The sequence below is a fragment of the Paroedura picta genome, chromosome 2 (genome assembly GCF_049243985.1).
Source record: "Paroedura picta isolate Pp20150507F chromosome 2, Ppicta_v3.0, whole genome shotgun sequence".
Lineage (NCBI taxonomy): Eukaryota > Metazoa > Chordata > Lepidosauria > Squamata > Gekkonidae > Paroedura > Paroedura picta.
This window is the reverse complement of record NC_135370.1, coordinates 31,034,161-31,059,922: the sequence shown is the minus strand read 5'-3', so window position 1 is coordinate 31,059,922 and position 25,762 is coordinate 31,034,161. Positions and strand designations below refer to the sequence as shown.

General features: G+C 44.8%; 1 protein-coding gene across 4 annotated transcripts in view; it reads right to left on the bottom strand.

Moving 5' to 3' along the window:
- Window positions 1-320: 320 nt before the first annotated feature.
- The window catches only part of SESTD1 (SEC14 and spectrin domain containing 1), an 88,391-nt gene continuing 62,949 nt past the window's right edge, over window positions 321-25,762 (bottom strand). For all 4 annotated transcript variants that reach the window (XM_077319568.1, XM_077319569.1, XM_077319567.1 and 1 more), the window contains 9 exons: window positions 23,800-23,922; window positions 14,613-14,807; window positions 11,815-11,929; window positions 9,739-9,898; window positions 8,183-8,264; window positions 7,477-7,599; window positions 3,748-3,939; window positions 2,114-2,235; window positions 321-1,109 (listed from right to left, as the gene is read on the bottom strand). In XM_077319568.1, the coding sequence (XP_077175683.1) occupies window positions 980-1,109; window positions 2,114-2,235; window positions 3,748-3,939; window positions 7,477-7,599; window positions 8,183-8,264; window positions 9,739-9,898; window positions 11,815-11,929; window positions 14,613-14,807; window positions 23,800-23,922 (1,242 nt within the window). In that variant the 3' untranslated portion in view covers window positions 321-979. The remainder of the gene's footprint in view (window positions 1,110-2,113; window positions 2,236-3,747; window positions 3,940-7,476; window positions 7,600-8,182; window positions 8,265-9,738; window positions 9,899-11,814; window positions 11,930-14,612; window positions 14,808-23,799; window positions 23,923-25,762) is intronic.

The window sequence follows — 25,762 nt, the reverse complement described above, 5'->3', positions numbered from 1 at the left end:
TCCCCGCTCCTCCAAATGCAGCCAAGCTGGGTGACCTTGGGCCACTCTCAGTTCTTGCAGAGCTCCCTCAGCCCCACCTACCTCACCGGGTGTCTGTAGCGGGGAGAGAAAGGGAAGGCAATTTGGGACTCCTTTGGGTACTGAAAAACAGGGTATAAAAAAACCAACCCTTCTTCTCTCTCCCTGTTCCACATCACAGGAAAGAGAGGAAGAATACTTGACTTAAAGCTGGAAGGCCAGAGAAAACAATGCCCTCCCCAGATTTACTGGTGAACTTCCACTGCACAACTAGGAAAACACAGGCATACATAAATGTGATCTGATTTTTAAAAGATGGATTTTATTCAGCACAAAACAGTTCTCAATACATTATCCATACAAACTGGGAGGAAAAGTCCATTATACTGAAATCGATACTCCAAGATTCAATGGGTGGGATGCGGATTGGCACAATCAGAAAGGAGCATTTAAAAAAGTAAGACGAATTAGAAGCATAGGGTCACCACTGTCTACACAACAGGTAGCTTGCCTATAGCCTAAAAATACTACAATCATTTGGAGAAGAGAATTCTTTTTTGTGTGTTGGTGGTTGTTGTTGTTTTTTTGCGTGGAACTTGTACTTTTTAGCACCATTCAAAACTTGCGTCAGCTGCTTAGGCAGAGAAGCACCTGACGAGTCGGGTAAAGCTTCAGAACAAAAAGGTTCAGTGCAACTTGTTCAGTTCCTGGGTTTTCTTAGACGATATTTGAAGTCTATGGTTTCGTAGCATGTTAAATAATTATGGCTTGGTAGAAATACACTGCTAAGATGTAGAATAAGGTTTACTTCGGAAAAAAAACCAAAACCCAACAAGATGGAGAGTTTATAATAGCGGAGGAAATGCGTTTTAAAGTGATTACGCCAGGTGTAAAATGCAGTGACATGCTGGGGTTACAAACGGGCATGTTATGAACTGGCGAGATAAAAAGACCCGGACTATTAGCTCTCCGCGGGACAGACTTCTGGTTGTCTCAGCTGCTGCTTCTTCAGACAAACTAGCTTTATCTTCTCTCTGATGTGTTCGGCTGTAGAAGCCATATCGCTTGGGCTCCCAAAGTACTGTTCAGTACTAAAAGAAACAAGGAGGGCGGGGAGAAAACACACACGCACCTATAAAACAGGTGATTTCCATTGACTGGCAAGGGAGGGAGGGAGAGGAGCATTTAAGAGCTGGAGAAGAAATAGAAAGGATTAGAAGCAAATGCTGGCAGAGCAGCCTAGACTAGATGCGTTCCCTCTCGAGGCAGGAAGAAAACTGAGATGGGGGTTGTCCCGCACAAGGAGACAGGAAGCGGAAATAAGTTTGCTCCTGCTTCCAGTTTGGTGTGGTGGCTAGGAGTGCGGACTTCTAATCTGGTGAGCCAGGTTGGATTCTGCACTCCCCCCACATGCAGCCACCTGGGTGACCTTGGGCTCGCCATGGCACTGAGAAAGTCTGAATAGGCAGTTATGAAATGGATAAGGCACCAACCTAAGTCTGTAAAAGGCGGTTTCTTGTGTTCCTATCTGTATTTTTCTTCTTATGTCGGATCACATGTTCATCATAACCATGCAGCTTCGTAGTGTAGTGGTGTAGTGGTTAGGAATGTGGGATTCTAATCTGGCGAGCCGGGTTTGATTCCAGCTCAGTGACCTTGGGCTCATCATAGCACTGATAGAGCTGTTCTGACCGAGCAGTGATATCAGGGCTCCCTCAGCCTCCCCCACCTCACAGGGTGTCTGTTGTGGGGAGAGGAAAGGGAAGGCGACTGTAAGCTGCTTTGAGACTCCTTCGGGTAGAGAAAAAGACACATATATAAGAACCAACTCTTCTTCTTCTTTCCAGAATGATGGGTGGGAAAACCCATCCAAGATGTCCTCCACCTCAGAGGGTGGATTCTACTGACTGCTAAAGTCACAGTGCCTGGCCCGGTGTACTTCTGGGTTGAGTGATGTACTGCTTTTGGTCCCCATTGCTTTGGGTCCCCATAAATGAAATAATTTCAAAATGAATGCAAGGCACAGTATTTTTATGTTCTCATGTGGAATATACAGATTGGTTCAGCTTAGGTATCAGAAGAGCAGGCAACGTACCCATCAGGATAAACTACTGGCACGGTTAATCTATCCAAAAGGGATTTCCCCACAGCTTCAATTTCGTCAAATTGCTCCACATCATTCATAGATTCAGGCTGATCTGGACACTCTTGCAAAACCTGGATTGAGAAACAACAAAAACTGGGTGAGGTCAAGTCGCCAAAGAGCCATTAAAAGAGCAGAGCGAATTTTTCTACCATGTCCGGACAAACTGTATAAATAAATCTTCCTTAATGAATCAAGTTAAGCAAGTCTGTTTCTTTGGAATGCACAAGTTCTTGGAGCTCAGGAGCCGTCGGTTTGCTGACTGTGGGATTGACCGGTCTTCATTTGTTTCGTTTTGCTGCACAGCCTGTGGCACTTCATGGCTGACAGAGCATGCTGATGCTGGAATGTGGCTGCCACAGCAACCACTGACAACATTGTCTCAGTGGGCATCTCCTCCCTCCCCATGTTTTGCCCAGGGCATGTACAACAGTCATATATCATCTCTGGTACCTGGCATTACATTTTATTGCACACAAGGCCTAGCTCAACAAAGTGACATTTATGTAAGATCCAGCCCTTGTAACGAATGAGTTTGACACCTCTGCTTTAGGGTGATACAGTAAGAACACACGCTGAAAACACTCCATGGAGGTTTCTTCCCAGTTATGGAAAGTCCAGTCCTGAAGAACTTGTGGCCCAAATCTGAGCATCTTTTGAAAGTGCTCTAAGATTTAATTATTTGGGCTGCGATGTGGAAATCTGCATAAAGACAGCAATACTTCTGTCTATTTGGCTGTGTTAGGTCACTTGAATGCAATTAAATATATATTTTAATGAAGAGTGGGATGAAGATAACAAGGGCTACTTGTAAGACAATTTCACAAACCACCACTGGAAGTCTCAAGTAGTACAGCCCAATAATTATACTGACCCAGGATCAGTTGTTTGCACCAGCTGGACCTAAGCTACATGGGATGGCACAATGGAATATAAAAAGAAAATCTACAGGACTGTTTGACATAACCATAACAGTGTGATAATACACATATTTCCTTAGAACCAAGTTCTGGTTAATATGAGGATACCGCACAGACTGAAGCCAGATAGACCTGCTTCAATTGGGCCACTCAAAAACACCAGAGAAGCGCGTCGGACCTCAACAAGGGCCAGAGCCTTATTGGTCCTGGCCCCCACCTAGTGGAACGAGCTCCCTGAAGAGATCAGAGCCCTGCCCGAACTTCCACAGTTCCGCAGGGCCTGCAAGAGGGAGCCCCTCCACCAGGCATTCACTTGAAGCCGACCGACTCAGAACACCTGCTGGTCCCCCCAGACGCCCGCCCAAAGTTACTGTTAATTGTTATTATATTATAATTGTGGTTTTGTAATCTTTTGATGTTTTTTTTTAAGTTGTTTTGATGTTATAGTCTGCATAATGTTTCATGTAAGTTATAATGTTCTGTGTAAACCGCCCAGAGCTGCAAAGAAATGGGCGGTATAGAAATCTAAATAAATAAATAAATAAATAATAACCTGTCCATTCTGCAACATTCACGTTATCGTCATATGAACCCACTGAATCGTGAGCTAGGCCTTGTGTGCAATAAATAGTGACAAAAAGACACTACAAGTCTGGACTAACTAACCTTTTCCGTGTTCGAATGGAACGCAAGAGCCATCTCCAGCCGAGTTACCCTCTCCTCCGAAGTTATCGTAAACTGTTTCCATACTCTGTTCAGTTTCGGAAGCGTGTCTCCTGAGGACCTAGACGTGCATCGTAGAGACTGACACAAAACGACAGTCGCCTGCAGTAACTGTCTCCCGTAATCGTAAGTACTCTGTGTAAGAAGGGGGGAAAAAGAGGTAAAAGAGCTGGGAACAGATTAGACGACGACAGAGTGACACATCGGCAAGAGACGAAACATCTAAAATATACATGAGATTTTACATCTAAAATGTACGTGAGATTGAGATTTTCGACAAAGCTGGTTCCTTTTTTCATATGTGGTGGGAATGCGAAAAAGGATACAAATTCTGGCCTAACGTTCATACTATCACGCTGCAAATGTGGGGTTTGAGTTTTCCCTTGAAACCTGAATCTATGTTATTAAGCGTACCACCGCAGTGCCTCCCAGCACAGACTAGAAGTTAATTTTTTTACATGACGACGGCAGCAAGGTTAGTCAGAAAATGGAAAGCCCAAGAATTGCCTTCTATAGAGCAGGGGTAGTCGACCTGTGGTCCTCCAGATGTCCATGGACTACAATTCTGATGAGCCACAGCCAGCGTTTGCCGACAGGGGCTCATGGGAATAGTAGTCCATGAACATCTGGAGGGCCACAGGTTGGCTGCCTCTGCAATAGAGGATTGGTTGAATAAACTGGTGGATTTTGCTAAGATGGCCAAACTGACACTGATAGCCAATGGAAAAACGCAAGATGCTTTCCAAGAACAATGGGGCCCTTACCTGAGTTACCTATGAAGATAAACTAAAATGGAATATTGTAAAGGAGGGGTTTACAGCAAACATGTGTAGAGCATATCTTACTTGATGTTTACTAACTCATATTTTATATATCTGTTCTATTTCTATCTTTCATGAAAAATAAAAAATTGTACTTATAAAATAAATAAATAAAATGTACATGACCAGGCACTCCTGAACTTACTGAGACTACCAATCGGATTCTCCCAGTTAGCTGTCGCGGGACACCTGCAATGTTCTCACGTGGGAGAGCAGAAAAGGGATAGACGCAGAGGGAAACAGGAACACAATCCTCTTGCCAGCTTGTACCGAGCCACTTCTTGTGTGCACACAAATAGGCACAGCCAATACTTAGTATGCTCAACACCTCTGCCTTATAAACTACTTTACAAACTACTTATAAACTCCTTTCCGAAAGCTAAAAGCCAGATGGATCCATCACATGACTGATTCCTCCAATCTCCGTCCTTCTGCCGGAAGCACAATTGCAGAAGTCCAACATGAGGGTTACATCGTTTCTCGTGGAGATGTTGGGCGAGGAAAAGTATTTTAATAATAATCAGAAAAAGTAATTTTATTTTATAGCCCACCCTTCCCGGTTGGCTCAGGGCAGGTATCAAGACATATACAATTAATTTTGGCATTGCTAAACGGTGTTTGAATGTTTAAAATTGAAATATATAATTTAATTATATTAAATTTAATTATATTACATATTTTTAAACCGCCTTCTTAAAAACCTTGCAGAGGGAGCCCGATTCTGTTGGCCGGGTTGGCGGTTTTGTGGATGGTGCATTGTTTTGTGGGTAGGGAGGTCACACAGTTTCCTCAGCGTTATTTTCCAGGCCTCAACTGTAGGCCTGGCGGAACATTTAGCCTTGCAGGCCTTCCGGAACTGTTTAAGGTTCCGGAGTGCCCTGATCTCAGCAGGGGGAGCATTCCACCAGGACTGAAAATGCTCTGCTCAAAGCAAGTCTTACTGCTTTGGGGCTAGGTATCTTGAGTAAATACTGATCGTTGGACCTTAGTGTTCTTAGGGGGGGGGGGGTTTCCAGCAAAGAGGTGGTCCCTTAATCCTCTTCCAACTGGGCAACTGCAGATTGCAGAAGCAAGGCCAAAGTCTAGCAGGAGGGCAAAAAAGGACTCCCTGGTTCTCCCCCATGTTTTCTGCCACAGGACTTGGAAGAAAAGAGCTGATCAGACTTTTAAAATTTATCACCTTATTGAAGAGCCCCCATCTTGATATATCAATTCTGTAATATCTTGTTGTGATATATTGTTTTATCCTCACTGTTTTTTATGTATTAACTGGAGAAATACAGTTCTATTTTTGTATTTTATGGTTTTAATTATGTTGTGTAAAGGCCTTTGGCCATATACAATAAATATCTTCCACTACTACCTTATTTATAGCCTGCCTTTCTCAAAAGGACTCAAGGCAAATTACGCATTGGATTGGTGGTAACCATGAATAATGGTTGGCTAAGGAGCCAAGAGAGAATTAGCAGTCCTCAATTTGACATGCAGCATCTCCAATTTGTGCAGACTACTTGTTGAAATGTTTCAGTTCCCTTATTAGCTACATCACCAAAACGTGAAGTTGTTGTCACCAAGCACAGGAAACTTTCACACTGGCTAAATCAGGGGTAGTCAAACTGCGGCCCTCCAGATGTCCATTAACTACAATTCTCAAGAATTGGCAGGGGCTCATGGGAAATGTAGTCCATGGACATCTGGAGGGCCGCAGTTTGACTACCCCTGGGCTAAATGATGCCGTTTCAACCCACATCCGTGATTGTTTGCAAGTGGATTTTTGCCATCTCACACAGCACAATCCAGTGGCAGGTGCAGAAAGCACCCAAGGAAAACCATTCCATGTTTGCTTCTGATCTCAAAACTATCAATGTCATATACATCTTCACTCATAAGATTAAGACTGCCCATAAAGACATGTTCCAGGAAAATAATCTCATCAGACTTAGCAATAATTTCCAGCAAACTTTTTTTTTTGCTTGATAAGCAATGTTATTGAACAGTTCTGCAGGGCCTGCAAAAGGGAGCTCCTCCGCCAGGCATTTGGTTGAGGTCGACCTGAACCACAGCTTCTCACTGGCCCCCAAAGCCTCCCTCCGACGACTACTACAAATCCACCCAAACTCACTGGGCCTCAGCATGAGCTGATGCTCTTTGCAGTTTCCACTGTTCTATAATGTTCTTGTTGTTGTCACCTTGGAGACCAAGACGTATGAAGAAAGGTTGGGGGAGCTTGCTCTGTTTAGCCTGGAAAGGAGACGACTGAGAGGGGATTTGATAACCATCTTCAAGTATTTAAAAGGCTGCCATATGGAGGATGGAGCAGAATTGTTTTCTCTTGCCGCAGAGGGACAGACCAGAACGAATGGGATGAAATTAATTCAAAAGAAATTCCGTCTAAACATCAGGAAGAAGTTTCTCAGTGGAACAGGCTTCCTTGGGAGGTGGTGGGTTCTCTATCTTTGGAGATTTTTAAACAGGCTGGATAGCCGTCTGACGGAGAGGCTGATTCTGTGAAGGTTCAAGGGGGTGGCAGATTACAGTGGATGAGCAATACGGTTGCGAGTGTCCTGCATAGTGCAGGGGGTTGGACTAGATGACCCAGGAGGTCTCTTCCAACTCTGTTATTCTCTGATTCTACCTTGTTTTCACTGTAAACTGAGTTACCTGTATCATTTCCTTGTTTCATGTAAACCACCCTGAGCATTCGGGGAGGGAGATTGGATGGATGGATGATAGATGTAGATAGCTGTGTGAATATAAAATCTGCACATACCCATTGAAACAAGCCACTCTCCCTGTAACTTGCCAGTGACCTATCTGACCTGCTACAAAATGAAGTATCTCCTTCGCATACCTGTGCTACATCAACAAATTTCCGATGTTTTTCCAACAAAACTTTGGTTTCTTGACTGTCATCTCCCAGCCGGATGTGAGTCTTCAGTAGGGCATCTAACAATTCGCTTAACCATTCGACTGCCTGAAGAGAGAAGCAGCAGCAGGCGGTGAAGCAGAATATATGTCAACCAGGTTAATCCAAATGGAAACTAATTTTCAAAAGGTGGCATGAGAGTAAGGTTGATTACTTAAACTTTGCACTTTCTTCAACGAGGCTGCCATTTAACACAGGGATGCTCAAGGGCCAAACATCATCTATTTCATTTCCAGAGCTTATTTCATTTGGTCATTAAAATATCAATGAAATACATTTCAAAAGCTGCAATGGGCCTATTATGCACGGCCGCTGAAATAGCAGCATGGAGAACACGGAGGAGGAAGAAGCGAAGCAAACCGTTTACACACGGGCCGGAACGCAATGGCGGCAAAAGTATCCGACTATGCATGCGGCTACTCTGGAGCCGCTTCTGGTTGCGCCCTGGTCCTGGGAAGCTCCACTTTCTTCCGCATCTCGCTAACACGGCTTTTTCAGCGGCATATGTTGACTCTGCGCCCAGTTGCTGCCTGCAGCGTGCATAATTGGTGATTTTATCCGCCGCCATTACACCCCGAATGCGGACCTTCCAGTCCATGCGTAATGGGCTGTGTAGGGGACTGTATCTCACCTGAGAGGCATCTTCTTCACATTTAAATAACTGAACCATCTGAAGCATTTTCAGTCGCCGCACATCCACCATGTCTTCGCATCTGTAAAAGCCAGAAATTGCATGCAGCAGTGTTCAAAAGGAAGTTATGATGCCTCTGCATGGTTATCACTCCCACAGTATATACAATGGCAGTATACAAAAGCAATTCTGTTTTAGAGGACATTGTTTCTTATTACTAAAGTTTGTTAAAAACATTACTAGGCAATGTGCTGTGCGGAAGACACTGTTGCAAAGCAGGAAAAGCAGTGAAGATTTGAAAGCCCTGCATGAGTAGATTGCTGGATCCAACTCAACGTATCCAGGCATTTCCTCTGATAATTGAAGAGCTTTGCAACTGTCTTCTTCAGGGTGACTGACGAGTCATTTTCCCCCCAAACAAGCAGGTGTGTATCTAGGGTGTGGCAAACAGGGCGCATACCCAGGGTGCCATACTGGAAGGTGCTAATGGGCACTTTGCAGCCCCACCCTAAGGAAGAGCCCACCTTACTGCCTCAGCAAGCAGAAGCCAAGGCCAGACCGGGGGTGGGCGCATTGAGCCCAGGAATCCCACCCTCCAACCCCTAAAAGTAGGCTAGAAAGGTGGCCATGGGGGAGGTTTCAGCTGGGGACAGCTAGGCCAAGCTCAGGGCTCTTCAGGCTCTAGCCCACTGACGGAATGGCCATTTTCAGCCTACAGCACAGCTCCTCCTCGCTTCAACTTAACAGCACGCAGCTGCCCGGCACAATGCAGCCGAGGCCCCATCGGCATTGTCTGTGCAGGCACCTGAGGGTGATGGGAAAGCATCACGATGGGTGGGGACCTCGTGGTATGTGCCTGTGGAACGGCAGAAGAAATTGTGGGGTGGCTGCGGCTCTCCCCGTGCCCGCATTCTCATTCTGTTGGACGGAAGGGCGGCTGGGCCAAGCTACCTCCGCGTAAGTCCCGAGGACTAACCCAGGCTGTTCACAGCACCTCCTGCCAAAGAGCAACCAGCAAACTAAATTTTGGTAGGAGACGAGCAAGACTGGCTTTCCTTGCAATGGCCAATCTCTGCATTCAAACACACACTTCTTTCTTTCCTAGTCTTTATATCAGGGGACAGAGAGATTTATTATTTAAAACGTTTCGAGATAAATTAATCATCTGATATGAAGGGAAAAAATCCAAAGGGCTTTCAAGATGCAACTTTGGAGGGAGACGTTATCTCGTCGGTGAATATTAAATGGGGGCTCAGAAATAAGGGGGCTGATTTTTAGGTCGTGATTAATGTATTGCGTCTGAGCCTGAAACTACCGGTTCTGCTGAGCACAACAGGTTGCTTTTAATATATCCTCTATAAAAGAATACCACAACAGCTGGCGCCGAGGCATCGAAAAGCCTCAAGTGAAGAACAGCAATTATAAGTGGGACAGCAAACTAAGAAAGCATATGGACCTCCCTTTGTAGCAGGAACATCAATCGAAGATAAAATGGCTCCACGCAATATTTTTTAATTTCCAAACATGTTTGGAGTTGCTGTCACTGCACGAGTTACCTCTGCTTTCTCAGCTGCATATCTTCCATCACTCCCTGGATGTGATCCACATTGTCTTTGTTTTCGGTAGACACATCCTTGCCGTAAGCCCAAGACGCCTGGCTACTTATTTGATCGAGAAGGCCTTGTCCCTTTTCGCGCAGACCCTGCAGACCTAAATCTAAAGGCACAGCAAAGCAAGCACCTTTATTTCCTAAAACGATTACATATTTTCCCCCGTGAATCCTGTGCATCTCCCCAAGACATCACAGTGAGGCGCGGTATATACATTCAATCAATAAAATATTATTATTCTTTCGAGAACCGACTGTACAATTCTCTTTTCACGTACAAGCCAGTGGAGGCAATTTATCCTTCAAGGAATGATACGTTGAGTTAGCTTACTGGACTATAAAGTGAGAAAATGCTTTAACTCTTCCTACAAGCATTGACGGTCAATTCTATTTGGGTCTTTTATAAGGAGGTAATTAGCGTCTAAGTGACTAGGAAGGTACACAGGCACATCCAGAGTTTCTACGCTATCATTTGTTACAAACAGCATTAGCACTTATTACAAGGGGCAGAACTCAATGGTGCACCCTCGAATTCCGAAGGGACCTTAGACAACTGCTACCAGTCTGAAGAGGCGGTACTGAAATGGATAAGCCACCAACCTAACTCTGTAAAAGGCAGTTCCTTGTGTTCCTATCTGTAGTTTTCTTCTTATGTCGTATTAGATCACATGTTCATCATAACCATGCAGCTTTGTAGTGTAGGTTAGGAGTGTGGGCTTCTACTCTGGCGAGCCGGGTTTGATTCCATCTGGATGACCTTGGGCTTGCCACAGCATTGATAACGCTGTTCTGACCGAGCAGTGATATCAGCCTCCCCTGCCTCACAGGGTGTCTGTGGTGGGGAGACGAAAGGGAAGGAGACTGTAAGCCACTTGAGACTTCTTTAGACAGTGAAAAGCGGGATATAAAAACCAACTCTTTCATTTTCTCCATTTTATATGTATTGTTACAATGTCACAATGAGGGTGGACAAGTTGCTATTAAATGCAGAAGGAGGAGGAGGAGGAGGAGGAGGAGGAGGAGGAGGAGGAGGAGGAGGAGGAGGAGAAGAAGAAGAAGAAGAAGAAGAGGAAGAGTTGGCTCCTATATGCTGCTTTTCTTTACCCGAAGGAATCTCAAAGCGGCTTCCGATTGCCTTCCCTTTCCTCTCCCCACAATAGACACCCTTTGAGGGAGGTGAGGCTGAGAGAGCCCGGATATTACTGATGAAGAAGAAGAGTTGGTCCTTATATGCCGCTTTTCTCTACCTGAAGGAGGCTCAAAGCAGCTTACAGTCACCTTCCCTTTCCTCTCCCCACAACAGACACCCTGTGAGGTGGGGGAGGCTGAGGGAGCCCTGCTTGGTCAGAACAGGGTGTCTGTTTAAAGACTTTTAAAGACTTTATATTTGATTGTAAAGTTTCTTTTCTGTGCAATGTTAACACAGTGCTGCATTTTATATCCAAATAACGGTGTTACCTGTAAGCTGAATCTTAAAAGAAACTGACGATTTAGGCCATGATGCAAAGGAGAATATTTTTAAGTCTGTGCACTCAGTGAGGGTTGTTTATTTTTCCTGTATTTCATTACATTATTATTATTTTTTTAAAGAGTCAATTTCTAGAGTCCTGGAAGCTACCGGTGGGAGGAGGGCACCCACATATCTGATGGAAGACTTGCATGGCATGCATAAGCTAGGGTTGTGTGTTTCGGCCCCCGAAGCAGCTGCTCAAGCCAGAAGCACCTAGCACTGTGGAGCAGGAGGGGCGGCGCCGGTGGCAGTGCATGACCCGGCCGGTGCCACCCCCTTTCCCCTGCACCGCGGTGCTGGCTGCCTCGGGCTCAAACGGCCACTTCGGCGGCCGAAGTGCGCAACCCTAGCATAAGCCCTCTGTCCATCTCAAGGAATTGGCTCAACTGTTAGCAAGAGATGACAGTACATATAATGTCAAGCATGAAGGGAGGTGGCATCTCCCTTTTTTTCATCCTAACGGAGCAATTCACTGCAATGCAAGTTTCGGCACATCACCCGTCTTTGGCTTACCGACACTTTTTAATTTTTCTTCAAGTAACTTTAAAGTTTGCTGTATCGATGCTCCGTCAGCCGGCGCTACATCCACACACAGCATCCCTAATAAGCCATCGAGCTGCTGAGATAACTGAAACGAGAAAAAGAAGACCACAGAAGTTAGTTTCTCCCAATCTCAGTGCTTTCTAAAGGGTGCACTGAACGTGCTGTGAAAAAAGGTGCTTCATAAGGATGACAGCGCTAGTGGGAGATAACCACTCTTCCATCAGTAGTATTTGTTGTTGTTAGGTGCGGAGTTGTGTCCGACCCATCGCGACCCCATGGACAATGATCCTCCAGGCCTTCCTGTCCTCTACCATTCCCCGAAGTCCATTTAAGTTTGCACTGACTGCTTCAATGACTCCATCCAGCCACCTCATTCTCTGTCATCCTCTTCTTCTTTTGCACTCAATCGCTCCCAGCATTAGGCTAGTGGTTCTCTATAGAGATTCTTCTCAACTTTGGAAGTTCCATTAATAGGAATTTGCTTTGGGCTAAGTGATAAGGGCTAATTGATAAGCGACTACTTTTCTTAATAAAAGCTCTATATAGAAATAATATATAGAAAGACCATAGCCTTGAGTAGACGCACTTTTGTTGGCAGGGTGATGTCTCTGCTTTTTAGGATGCTGTCTAGATTTGCCATAGTTTTCCTCCCCAGGAAAGCTATACTCATCAGGAGTATAGTTTAGGCCAAAATGAGCAAGCAGGATATTAAATTGGCCCCCCTTCCCTCCTTTCCTCTTCCTAACAGAAGAAACGGAACTGAGCAGCCCCACCAGCTTAGTCTTATTAGTAGAATTACTGGGTTCTGAATTGTTTTCAACTGTGTTTTTATGTTTTCAACAGTGCATTAAACCTTTGATGTAAGCCAGCCCGATCCTGCTGTGCAGGAAAGCGAGGCCAAAAAAATCAAATGAAAAAGTAAGTTCTCAGGTAGAAGAGTTGATCAGTGGAATGGCTCATGGCTAACACTTGACGACTGCAAAGAATCCTGTCGTAATACTTTCCATCTGTCTTCTGGGGGTCAAAAGTGTGGGGGTGGACAAGAGCCCTCAAATACTTTGCATTTCCGTTTTGGCAGACACCAATGCAGGGTTGAAAGGCCAGACGGAATGGGAAAGATCCAGGAGTAGGAAAGTGATGCTGACTCTTAAGCGTCACTTTGAGAGGGAGAAAACTCTCTCTGCTCCTAAGCGCTATGAATGAGGAGCTTCAAGACAACACGAAGGCAAAGAGTGCAAACTAGAAGTTCCTTCCTGATTCTGAGGGATTGGTGGTGAGAGGGTAAAATAGGATGTATTAAAAAAAACCTAATTCCTGGTCTGGACTGTATCCACAGCTCTACATCATTTAAACACACACACAAAACATTTCATGAACAAACTAATACTGCTGTTTGAAAAAGTTCTGCTTTACTTTATTTTATTTATTTATATGATCGGATTTATAAACCACCTCTCCCTATATAGCAGCGGTCCGCAAGCTTTCTCCCGCTGCGGACCGCTGCGGCGTGGTGGGGGGAGAGGGCGGCCCGGGGGGCCGCGCATGCGCGGCAGCCCCAGCGCAAACGCGCATGCACGGACTGCTGCACACGGGTGTTTGCGCCCGGCAGGGGCACAAACGCGCGTGCACGGCAGTCCGCGCATGCGTGTTTGCGCCGCCGCCATGCCGGCGGCCGCGGCTCCCCCTCCCGGCCCCTCTGGGCCGCCAGCAAATCGTCCGCTAAAGCTAAAGCGGCCGATTAGCTTGCGGCTCTGCAAGCTTCTCTTCCCTCCCCTCCCTAAATAAGAAGCTTGCCGGGCCGCGGGCTAATCGGCCGCTTTGGCAAGCTTCTCGCTTCGGGGGGGGGGAGGGAAGAAGGAGCCGTGGCCTGGCGCCAAGGCCTTTGCGGCCCGGCACCGGGCTGCGGCCCGCGGGTTAGGGACCACTGCTATATAGGGTCAGAACGGTATACAACATGTTAAAATTCTCTATAAACATAAATTCTAATCCAACCACAAAGTAGTAAAACCATAAAACCATGACCCAGACTCCCCCAAGTTTTACCTCTTGGCCTTGTTCTTATATCTGAATCAATAGGCCATCTTATGCTTACAGTCTGGAGAGCTATATTTGGGGCGGGGTGGGGAGGGGAGAGACCCGTGGATTTTATTTGTTGGCTGTGGTTTCAACTGTACACCTGGCGGAATAGCACCATTTTACAGGCCCTGCAGAACTCTGATAGCTCCATCAAAAGGTTCAATCAACCACTCTCGATTTCATTTCAATAAAAGAAAATGAATTTCTAGGTAATAATAGGTACATTACATAGTATTATTTTTTGGTATTTGAGTATAAATCATGTAAGAAGGGAAGTAGGCCACACACACGCACAAAAAAAAGATTTATCAAATACCGAAAGTTTAAAAAAACAGCTATAAGAACTGAAGGCATTCACACCTTTAATGAAATCCAGCTGCAAAGTTATTACTTAATATGGAGGCTTCCTAATATATTCTTTCAGAGGCATTAACAAAAGGAACCTGTTTCTCGCGCTGCATGTGTTGAAAGGACAAGTAGATCTGAATATGCCTACATTAGTGCAGGGGAAATAATAATAAATTGGAGGATTATAGGGGGTGCATCCTCAGAAATGACGATTGCTAGCCTCAGAATAAACAGCTATGAGCTGCCTCCATTATTGAAACAAGCTGTCTGCATTATTGTCTCTCTGAAGTTGTAACAGCTTGCAACAAACCAGAGCGTAAATATTTGAATAAAAGCCTGCTTACATCTTGGGCAACCCCGTGGAATTCAAGTGCTGCTTGTAACAGATTCTGCCTGAACTCCAGCTGACTGGCTTGCCGGTAGCAGACGTCGCTCAGCTGCTGCTGTAACGCCTTCAGCTCTACAAGGTCTTCCTCATCCCCGGCATTCAACAGCGCCGCAATCTGTTGGTTAAGTTCCACATACACCGCAAACCACTCCTGCAAAAACCGGCATTGCAAAAAGAGAAAGTTATTCAACCATATAATCCTACATTTTGAGACGACACTATGTTTCATTGACAAATGAAAACAAAATTTAGGCTCGCTCTAGCATTATGGGTGGTTAAATATACTTTAATAAATACGTGCGGCCAAGAGGATGTATGAATGCCTGGCTTCTTAAGGAACAAATGTTGATGACAAACTTAGAATCATAGAATAATAGAGTTGGAAGAGACCTCATGGGTCATCTAGTCCAACCCCTTGCACTATACAGGACACTCACATCCCAATCGCTCATCTACTATAATCTGCCACCCCCTTGAGCCTTCACAGAATCAGCCTCCCCATCAGATGGTTATCCAGCCTCTGTTTAAAAATTTCCAAAGATGGAGAACCCACTAGCTTTCTCTGTTCCACTGAGAAACCGCTCTAAGTGTCAGGAACTTCCTTCTATTTCAACATGACAAGCTAGTTCTATTATTAATTCAGCCTTGGAAGTTGGTGGGCCCTTCATTTAAATCAGCCTTTTGAAACTTTTTTTACCATTGAGAAATACCTGAAACACTTTTCCGGCTTCAAGAAACCCCAGAAGTGGAGTGATCATGCAAAATATGGTTGGGAAGCATTGCTGTGTACATGCCCACCCAGGGACCCTCCCCTTGCCACCCCCTCCAGGCCCATCACTGGCCATTTTGGGAGAGGGGAATGGGTCAACATGACCATATATATCTAACCAATTAAATATATATAGATTAAAAATTAATTAACTGCTACCCATTCAGGAAACCCTTCCAGGCCATCAAAAAAACGTGATCTAAACCTTCCTTGTTCTTCCAAATGAAATTCCAGCTTTTTCTCTATCCACTCTCTGTACCCCTTTCACCTTTCTGTACCATAATATCCAAACATGAATTTTAACCATTTAACATGCACATTCCATATTGCGTGTTCCCCTGATCATATTCCCCTGATCATATCCCCCTGTTGCGTGTTCCCCTGATCATATGCCCTCTCTTTCCCCAACAGTCTTCCTTTCCATTAATGCAAGAACAAATCTTAAAACTATTTCACACTCAGTCTATCTGCAGCTTCACAAAACTTTGACCACCTCTTTTCTTTTTACAGGTATCAGGATTACACATCAGTTGTCTTATCTGATCTGATTATTATTAATAGAGTCATGCTACAAGTCCAACATGCTGTGCATTCCGCTCAAGGGACAAACTGATGACACAACAGAGATGAAGGGCAGGTTTACACAGCGAAAAGTGTGGGAGTGTTGCCACTACTGCTTCATCTACCATTGTGCACAGCGATGTCCGAAAGGGAATTTATTGCTTGGAGGTGGGGGAAGAAAAACTACAAAGGCTTCATAAGCATGTGCCGTTATTGGGTTCTTTGTAGGAGATCACCAGGTGCTCATAAAGCAGAAGTGACTCTGTACCTTGATGCAATTGAAGCTGCTCTTCTTGCCGAACGCACCACTCCATAATTCATTCTTTGCCCAAAGCGGAATATCAAGGCCCTACTAGGGGTGTGCATTCGGCTGAACCAAAATGAAAATACTGGTATTTTTCTGGTATTGTTGAAGTTGAGTACAGATTATCGGATCAGTTATTGGTCTAGCAGAATCCGAATAAAAGCCAAATTTTTCCAGCATTAATTTGGCTATACAGATCAGCTGGGGGAGTGGGAGCTGAGAGCTTTCAGCTCTGGCCACCCCAGCTGAATGTCTCAGGTCTGTGTGTCTTCCCAGACACTCGGAGATACTGGAGAAAGCTTCTGCTGCTGCGATGTTTAAGCCACATTGCAAGCTGACAATGGCAAACCGTTCAGTAATATTTAAGAAACAGATGAATCAGAGCCAAAACGAGCCCTGGAGTAATACAAGTCATTTTCAACAACAACAGTTGTATTCATCAGTGACTCTGGGTACTTTAAACAAGGCTTTGAATGCACCAATTTTTTTCCGCATGGATTTCTAGTAATATTAGTAGACTACAAAGGTTCAATCAGTTCTGTAGAATGGGGATCAAGTGGTGAAAATCATCTACAAAAATCCAGAGTTACTTATGAAGACAACTAGAACCGCAGAATCATAGAGCTGCAAGAGACCTCTTGGGTCATCTAGTCCAACCCCCTGCACTATGTAGGACACTCACAATCCTCTCGCTCATCCACTGTCACCTGCCACCCCCTTGAACCTTCACTGAATCAGCCTCTCCGTCAGGTGGCTATCCAGCCTCTGTTTAAAAATCTCCAAAGATTGAGAACCCACCACCTCCCGAGGAAGCCTTTTCCACTGAGAAACCGCTCTAACTGTCAGGAACTTCTTCCGGATGTTGAGACGGAATTTCTTTTTAATTAATTTCATCCCATTTGTTCTGGTCCGTCCCTCTGGGGCAAGAGAGAACAACTCTGCTCTATCCTGTACATGGCAGCCTTTTAAATACTTGAAGATGGTTATCAGATCCCCTCTCAGTCATCTCCTTTCCAGGCTAGACAGACCAAGCTCCCTCAACCTTTCCTTATACATCTTGGTCTCCAAACCCCTGACCATTTTTGTTGCCCTCCTCTGGACACACTCCAGTTTGTCTACATCCCTCTTCAACTGTGGTGCCCAAAATGGAACAATTGTTGATGAAAACGCATTGTATTCCTCTAGGGCTTATTTTGGCTCCAGTTCATCCTGTTATTAAGTATTACTTAATGGTTCGCCATTGTCATTGTCAGCCTGCTTTTTGCCTTTCCTGGATGGTTCGGCTGACAGGTCCTTCTTCCTTTTAATCCACATTGCAACTAAAGCCCCTCCAGTCAGGTCTGCATGTGGCAGGGAGACCTCCCTGGAGACAATTTCTTTCAGTCCCTCCCAGCCAGGTCAGTCGGGGTGGAAGAAACTGATAGCCCTGAGCTGCTTAGGCTGGGCTGGCTAACTCTTGTTGCAGCTGTTTAAACTGAGCTGAAACAGGAGCCAGTCCAGGATTGGCCAGGCTGGTAGGATTGGCCAAGCTGAGAATGAGGCATTTAAATGCTTCAGACTCATGGAGCTGGAACAATTTGGCACTCCTGATTATACCCGAATCTGAATACCATACCAGTATCGGGATTTGGTAATACTGGGAAATAACATATTTTGGGCTTTCAGTATACCTGAGCTTGAAAAATACAGAGGGTTGGGGGGGGGGGTGTTTAGGCCCTACATGCTCTCAATCCACTAGACTGCACTAGATCTCAGGACTTCTAGGATGTTTAAGATGCACTTTAAATATCTGGAGCTACGCTGCTAGCCTGAGTTAACAGTCTCTGCACCTTGCCTTTCTCTTTCAACCAAACAGTATCATTTCATCACTTCTAATGATATTAGTCCTGCTGCCAGTTGGATTTTTTAGAAAGTGGATGGGGTCAAGTTGGGAGGCTTGCTCAGCAGGGCTTCTGATTAGCTGTGCAGATTAAAGAAACATCTTTTTGGTGATGGCTGCCAATATGCTGTTTGGTTTTATTTTCTCTCATACTCCACTTTTCCAGTGTTTCTTTTTCTAAATTACTACCCTTATCCATTGTATTTGTGCTTCCTCTGTGGATGGCTCCATGTCCAGCAGTGACCATTTTTGGGTTGGCTACACCTCCTGTGGCAGCCATTTTGTGGTTGTGCTTACCACCCTATGTCAGAATTCTAAGGGCTCAAAAATATTGAGGGATTTCTCTGGCTTCTATGGTCTTGATGGTCTCCCCATACTCTGCACCCCAAAAGCTCCCAGGACTTACCAGAACAGGACTGGCAGCCCTAATTAGATTCAGGTGGTCTGATGCAACACAACATAATTTGGGCCACTGTCAAGGTGTAAGCTTTCATGTACATGCACATCTTCAGATACACGGAAATGGAAATTACCAATCCATACGTGTAGGTAGAAGATGAGCAGCAAATTAACATACAACATAATTTATTGGCTTAAAGGAACAACTGGACTTGAATCTTGATCTAATTCTAATTAGTCCATTTGCAAACTCCTATAGGCTATCCTACTTGTATTTTTTCAGCGGTAAAACCTTGGAGAAAGCCAGCCTGGTGTAGTGGTTAGGAGTGTCGACTTCTAATTTGCCGAGCTGGATTTGATTCCCTGCTCCCCCACATGCAGCCAGCTGGGTGACCTTGGGCTCTCCACGGCACTGATAAAGCTGCTCTGACCGAGCAGGAATCTCAGGGCTCTCTCAGCCTCACTCACCTCACAGGGTGTCTGTTGTGGGGAGAGGAAAGGGAAGGCGATTGTAAGCTGCTTTGAGTCTCCTTTGGGTAGAGAAAAGCAGCATATAAGAACCAACTCTTCCTGTAATTATTGGCTAAAATTCCAATAGAGCAAATAGCATCAGTACCATCTTTAAAAATGATGGTATCATGAACCAGGACTTTTAAAGGTGGTATAATGCCCAATGAGAAAGGGAAGGAAATGACTGAAAGCTGAATGAATATTTGAGCTATTTTGCAGTAGCAGTGAAATAAATGACATATGCAGTATGACTACGGCATGCAATGAAGTCAGAATCCTTTTTAGTAAACACAGTTAAAAGTAATTAGCTTGTAAATCAATGAGACAGCTTATTAAAGAAACACCAGAGTTATTTAAAAAGGTTTTTATGTATATAAGGCAGTAACTTCTAATCGCTGCCTTGCACAGCCTTGGTGTCAATTTCTCACATTCAGTGGCAAAAGACAGATTGACTGATAGTCTCTTAATGCTTTATTTACCAAAGAAATGTTTTCCAAGTGATTAAAAAGTCATGCGGTTCCAGTGGCTTCCACTGATCATCCCCCTTTTTTCACTATAAATTCGTAATGTAAATAGTATGAATTAATCTATGTATATTTTTTACTTTCCGTCTCCCTTTGGAGTTTGATCGTACAGCAGTTTTTCTCAGCTTATTTACCATTGAGAAGCCCCTGAAACATTCTTCAGGCTTGAAGAAACCTTAGAAGTTGCACAATTATGTTCACCCAGAGCCCCGTCCCACCCCACCCTTCCCCGTCCCACCTCACCCCTCCCCTCCCCACCCCCTCCAGGCCCATCACTGGACATTTTGGGAGGGGGGGCGAGTTGACATGACCATATATGTTTATTGCACCCAATAAATGTTTAACAAATTTATATTTGGGTAACCCTTCCAGGGCTGTCAAGAAACCCCCGGGTTTCACGGAAAGCCTGTCCTACAGAATGGCAATCAGAGTGTGCTTTTGGAAACAATTTCTGCCCATTCCTACTGAAACTCATTGTACCCCCCCCCCATCCCCACCTGCAACTCCTGAGAGTCTGGGGTCGCTTGGGAACCATGTGAGAGGTGAGAGAAGGGTCTATGTTTTGAGAGGTCCAGGAATCACAAACACAGCCTGCTGTACCTTATTTACTGAGGAACGGGCCAGGTAAGAAAGCAGCAGGCAAGAAGGGATCAAGAGAACACGGCCAAAAGTGAGAGAATCCTGTCCAACTCTGAACCAACTGGGTCCCAACAAGTTTCAGCCATGGGATGATTACCTTCAGATCTTACACAATCCCTATTCAAACAGGCACTGGAAATACCAAGCAGTTAAAAAAAAATAAGCAGTTGAGCTACAAACTAAGTCCTCCATTAGTTGCTACACAACAGGTATGGAGATGGTTTTTTTTCTGACAAGTGAAAGGCCTTGCATTCTCTATTACCTAGTGGAGCAGGAAAATAAACCAGGAAATGGACATATTATGTAAGCTGAAATACAGAAGTCATTTTAATGGGGGACGCCAAGTCTAGGCACAATACAACCTTGAGCTTAAGCTTCCAGAGGAAGGGCATACTGGAGCACAAGGCACATAAAAGAAGGCAGTTCTGAAGGAGAAAAGAGGCAATAGCGTCACACTATATTTATGCGTTAGCTGTGATAGCACTGAGGACAATCCACAGGCTGGGACAGATGGGATGACAGATGGGAGTAGATTCTGAAGGTCCCAGGGGGGAAAAAAACTGAATCGATTGGTGACAAAGAATATGATGACCTTCAACAAGAGGCTGTACGAGACAAATCACAGCCATGTGATTTCACAAGGAGAAAGTGAAGCCCATGCTGACTCCATTGGAGTATGGAGTCCCAAATGGTGTGTATGGAAATAAGAAAATGAATCAATTGTTTCTTGTTTGTACAGCAAAAGGGGGGGAAAAAGCATCAGTGAAATCAAGACTTTCTGGTGGATCGTTCAAAAGGTATGGGATGATCCAAGGAGAACCATATCAATAACTGGATATTGTGACAGGGGATCTTCCTTGATCGTCATATGGAGATGGTTTGCAAGCTCACTTTCATCAGCAGCTGTAGCTAATTGTCTTCTGTATGATGTGTAGGTATTGTGAGTCTGGGAAGAGGAGGCCATTACAGACTCGGGAGGATAAAATTAGGGTGGATTTTGCTTACACTGCTTTCAGATGCAAGAGAAGACAAATAAAACGAGAGCTTCCATCTTATGACCACATGAATATAATTCCCATAAGGGCTTTCCTGGATGCTGGTTGATTCAGTTCCCTAAAGATACAAGATCAGCTACAAACTTTTAAAGGCACAGTAGAAGCAATTATGCTGGGCAACGATCAATCGTAGGCCAGCCAACATATCTCATTCAGCGTACATGGGCTATAAAGGCCCAACTCTTTCAAGGCAGAATGTCATGATCTGAACATATAAATCCCAGACTGCTCTTGTAAGACTGCATGAAGTTTAAGAGGGCAGTACCCCTTGTTTGTTGATGTAAAATCTGGTAGTCCATGGCTGGCCAGGATAATTCTACCTTTAAGCAGGAGGATAGAACACTGCTGCAGTGGGTTGTATGCATTCCCTACAACAAAGTGAAAGTAAGAAACTGGAAAAGGATCCTCACTAGGGAAGTAAATATAGATCAGTCTAGGATGTTTAATAGCTGGGACTAGGAGAGCTCAAGTGGATCATAAGCCTAAGAAATGAAAGCTGGTCATATCCTTCTACAAAAGCAGCAGACCACACATATGGCTGCAGCCTTTACGTTTAGAAGAGCAGTCATCACAATAGCCTAGCTTAGATGAAAGAAAGAAAAGAAAAAAAAAACAGGATTCCACAATGAGTTCATCCAAGGAACAGGTTGAATAAAGGGCAGCACTGACAAATTGGATGTGCTGCATGGCTATGAAATGAGACTTCATTCATACATTCGTTCAAGTTGATATAAGGGGCAAGGGACCTGAGGACATTTATTGAGGCCAGTAGAAAATGACTAGTTAACGCTGAAATGTTTTGAGTTTTATGAAGAAGGGCCATGCTTTATAATGTTTCTAGAATGGAAATGTTCATCTTTACAACAACAAATTACATGGAATAAATTCTCATGTGGATAGTAGGATTGAGGGAACAGTTAAAACCTCATGAGAGTATCAACCCCCTTGAATAAGGCAGCTGTGAAAGGCCCTGCTAAAGAAAATTTCTCTGCACACAGAAAAGTTATTACTGATGCTAACTATAGTTTGTAAATTAAGTTTTTGCAAACTTAGGTTCAAAGAAGTACAGGAACAGAATCTATATGGGGGATTTCACAGGGACGATGAAGAACTGGCCAACACATGCCCCTATTCTGCCAGTGGAACAAGACAGAGTACAATTTTGGCCAATCTTTCTCCCCAATGCTGTATGGCATTTTCTCCATGTGGATCTCCCAAACCACAGCACTATCCAGCAAAGAATTAAGTCGCTTGTTTTGATTTATATGCCACTTCTCACTACTAGATGGCATCTCAAAGTGGCTTACTATCGCCTTCCCTTCCTCTCCCCCTAACAGACACCCTGTGAAGTAGGTGGGGCTGAGAGAGCTCTGACAGAAACTGCTCTGTGAAAACAGCACTATCAGGACTGTGACTATCCCAAGCTGGCAACATGTGGAGGAGCAGGGCACCAAGCCCAGCTCACCAGATTAGAAGTTTTTAGCCACTACAACAAGCCGGCTCTTGGCTGCTGTAGGCAAGAGTGACACGGTAATCATGATTTGCAGGATTGAATTCTCTGCTGGCAGGAATATGTTCTGTCTACAGGGTAGCTCCAGACAAATGGGATAGTTCCATTTGGTGCACGCTGCCCTCTCGGCCTTTCTTCCCTATAAACTGCAGAATTTGCGTAGGAATTCCGGTCCTACATGTTTGCCAGACTGGGCAATCTCATCTTCATCAGATTTACACAGGATTTTACATAACTGGGCATGGAAGTAATTATGGTGCTTTCCACCACTAGGAAAAAGAAATGCCTATGCCAATCTAATGCTCCTCATGTTGCATTTTCAATCTCATCAGAAGCACGCATCCTCATTCTTCCATTTTAAAACATCACTGTACCCTGCCATGGCATTAGGTTTTAATTACCGTTCGTGGTGATCACCAACTTTTATTGCCAGCTATTCTGGTGGGCTGTTACAGAAAACCCAATGCAGTGCTTTGTAAGTCATAAATCATTGTCCAAAAATTTTAGTAGGAAAAAAATGTCACTGAAAAATGTTGCATATAATTCAGTGATTCTCAACCTTCCTAATGCCATGACCGATTAATACAGTTCCTAATGTTGTAGTGACCCCCAACCATAAAATTATGCAAGTGTTCTTTCACAGAAATTAAACCGAAACTGATCAATGGCATGAAGATCCATTGTTCACGATTGTATATAAATTGGTTTTTTCCCGGGGTTTCTCAGTTCACTTGTCTCTTGTCCCACCATGCCGATCTCAGTCTTTCCCACTGCTCCAGACAGACAAACACTCTATCTCGATCTACCCAGCAAGGCTGTTGTGTGGATGAGCTCCCCCCCCCGCCCCGAAGCTGCTTACCCTGCCATGACCCCTGTGAAAGGGTCGTTCAACCCCCAAAGGGGTCCAAACCCCCAGGTTGAGAACCACTGATATAATTAATTACACGTAAGGACAATCATGCGATCGCCTCCTCCAAGAACACGAAAACTCACACTGTGCTGGCTTTCAATCTCTTCGTGTTTCTGCTGTAAAGCCTGTGAGGCTCTGATGGAATCACCTATCCCCCATTGGGTTCTCAGCTGCTCTGACCCGGGTCCTTCAAGCCAGTTCACCACCTGTTAAATCAAACAGCAACCTTTACAACCACAGCAAATAATATACGATGCAAACACAGCCTAGGCAGTTCGTAGGAAACATTATTTACATTTTTCATGAATGGCATTGATATTTACATTTTTAAACGGTGCGCGTTTAATTAGCGACGCTCCCTGTCCCTAAAGGACCGAGCGGGCAGAATACACTGGAGTAGCATCTCGGTACACACACAACCAACCAAGCTGGATCAAGCATAGGCAAATGTTTTTCTGGAAGAATGTTTGCTTTGTGAGCCCTAATAAGGTGTCGCTGCATGTTAGAAGCAGAGCATGAAAAGTATTTGGCACGCCCGTGTTTTGTCAACTCCTGTCTTTATTAGCAGGTAAGATGAAAGGCTCACTTCAGAAGGGGGAGGGGGGGAGAGAAACAGTTTCTATTGAAAACAGTTTTGTTCCTGTTTGCAAAGTTCCAGTGCCCAAGCTGGCTTAGGAACAAATCCCAGTGCACTGCACACCCATTTCCTGCTTCCCTCGTTATGCCCCGTGCTGTTTGCAGGTTATTTAATGGTCTGTGTTTAAATGCAGGTGGAAGAACACAATGAATGGATCTGGAACAATATTTTTCATTGGGGAGGAGCCTGCCTCACCGAGGGAACAGCATTACGCATCCCTTAATGATCAACAAATCTGTGTGATAACAGAAAATGAGGACTTCACACCGAGTCATAACAGGGCATTAATGTGTTTCAGATAAACAGAGCAGACGATTAACAAAAATGCAGTGTTTTATAATTTTTCAGGGGGGGGGGGACCAGGAAGTCAAAAGGCAGCAACCCCCCCCCCCCCAAGAACTCTTTCTAGAAGCTCCCTAAAGGCTGTTGTGTTTGGGCCATCAAGTCACTTCTCTTAAAGGTAAAGGTATCCCCTGTGCAAGCACCGAGTCATGTCTGACCCTTAGGGTGACGCCCTCCAGCGTTTTCATGGCATACTCAATACGGGGTGGTTTGCCAGTGCCTTCCCCAGTCATTACCGTTTACCCCCCAGCAAGCTGGGTACTCATTTTACCGACCTCGGAAGGATGGAAGGCTGAGTCAACCTTGAGCCGGCTGCTGGGATTGAACTCCCAGCCTCATGGGCAGAGCTTTCAGACTGCATGTCTGCTGCCTTACCACTCTGTGCCACAAGAGGCCCTACTTCTGACTTACGGTGACCCTATGAATGAAGAACCTCAAAAATGCCCTAGCATTAACAGCCTGGCTCAGGTCTCACAAACTGCAGCTTCCTTAATTGTCGCAGTCCACATCATGTTGGGTCCTCCTGTCCTGCTGCTTTTAAGTTTCACTAACGTTACTATATACTATATAGAACCTCTTGTGGCACAGAGTGGTAAGGCAGCCGTCTGAAAGCTTTGCCCATGAGGCTGGGAGTTCAATCCCAGCAGCCGGCTCAAGGTCGATTCAGCCTTCCATCCTTCCGAGGTCGGTAAAATGAATATCCAGCTTGCTGGGGGTTAAATGGTAATGACTGGGGAAGGCACTGGCAAACCACCCTGTACTGAGTCTGCCATGAAAACGCTGGAGGGCGTCACCCCAAGGGTCAGACATGACATAGGGGGTACCTTTACCTTTTAAATATTCTATTAGATTAAGTCTGCAGGAGATTCTTGTATTAACACTTTTAAAGACAAAAATTGAAAGGTTTTTTAATACCCCAATTTTCTTGACCAGAAAAATTTCCAAAGCAGCTTACAAATACCTTTCCCTTCCTTTCCCCAGAACGGATAGTTTGTGACGGGGGACGGGGGGGGACGGGGACTGAGAGCTGTAAGAAGATTGCTCTGCGGCAACAGCTCTCAGAAGAA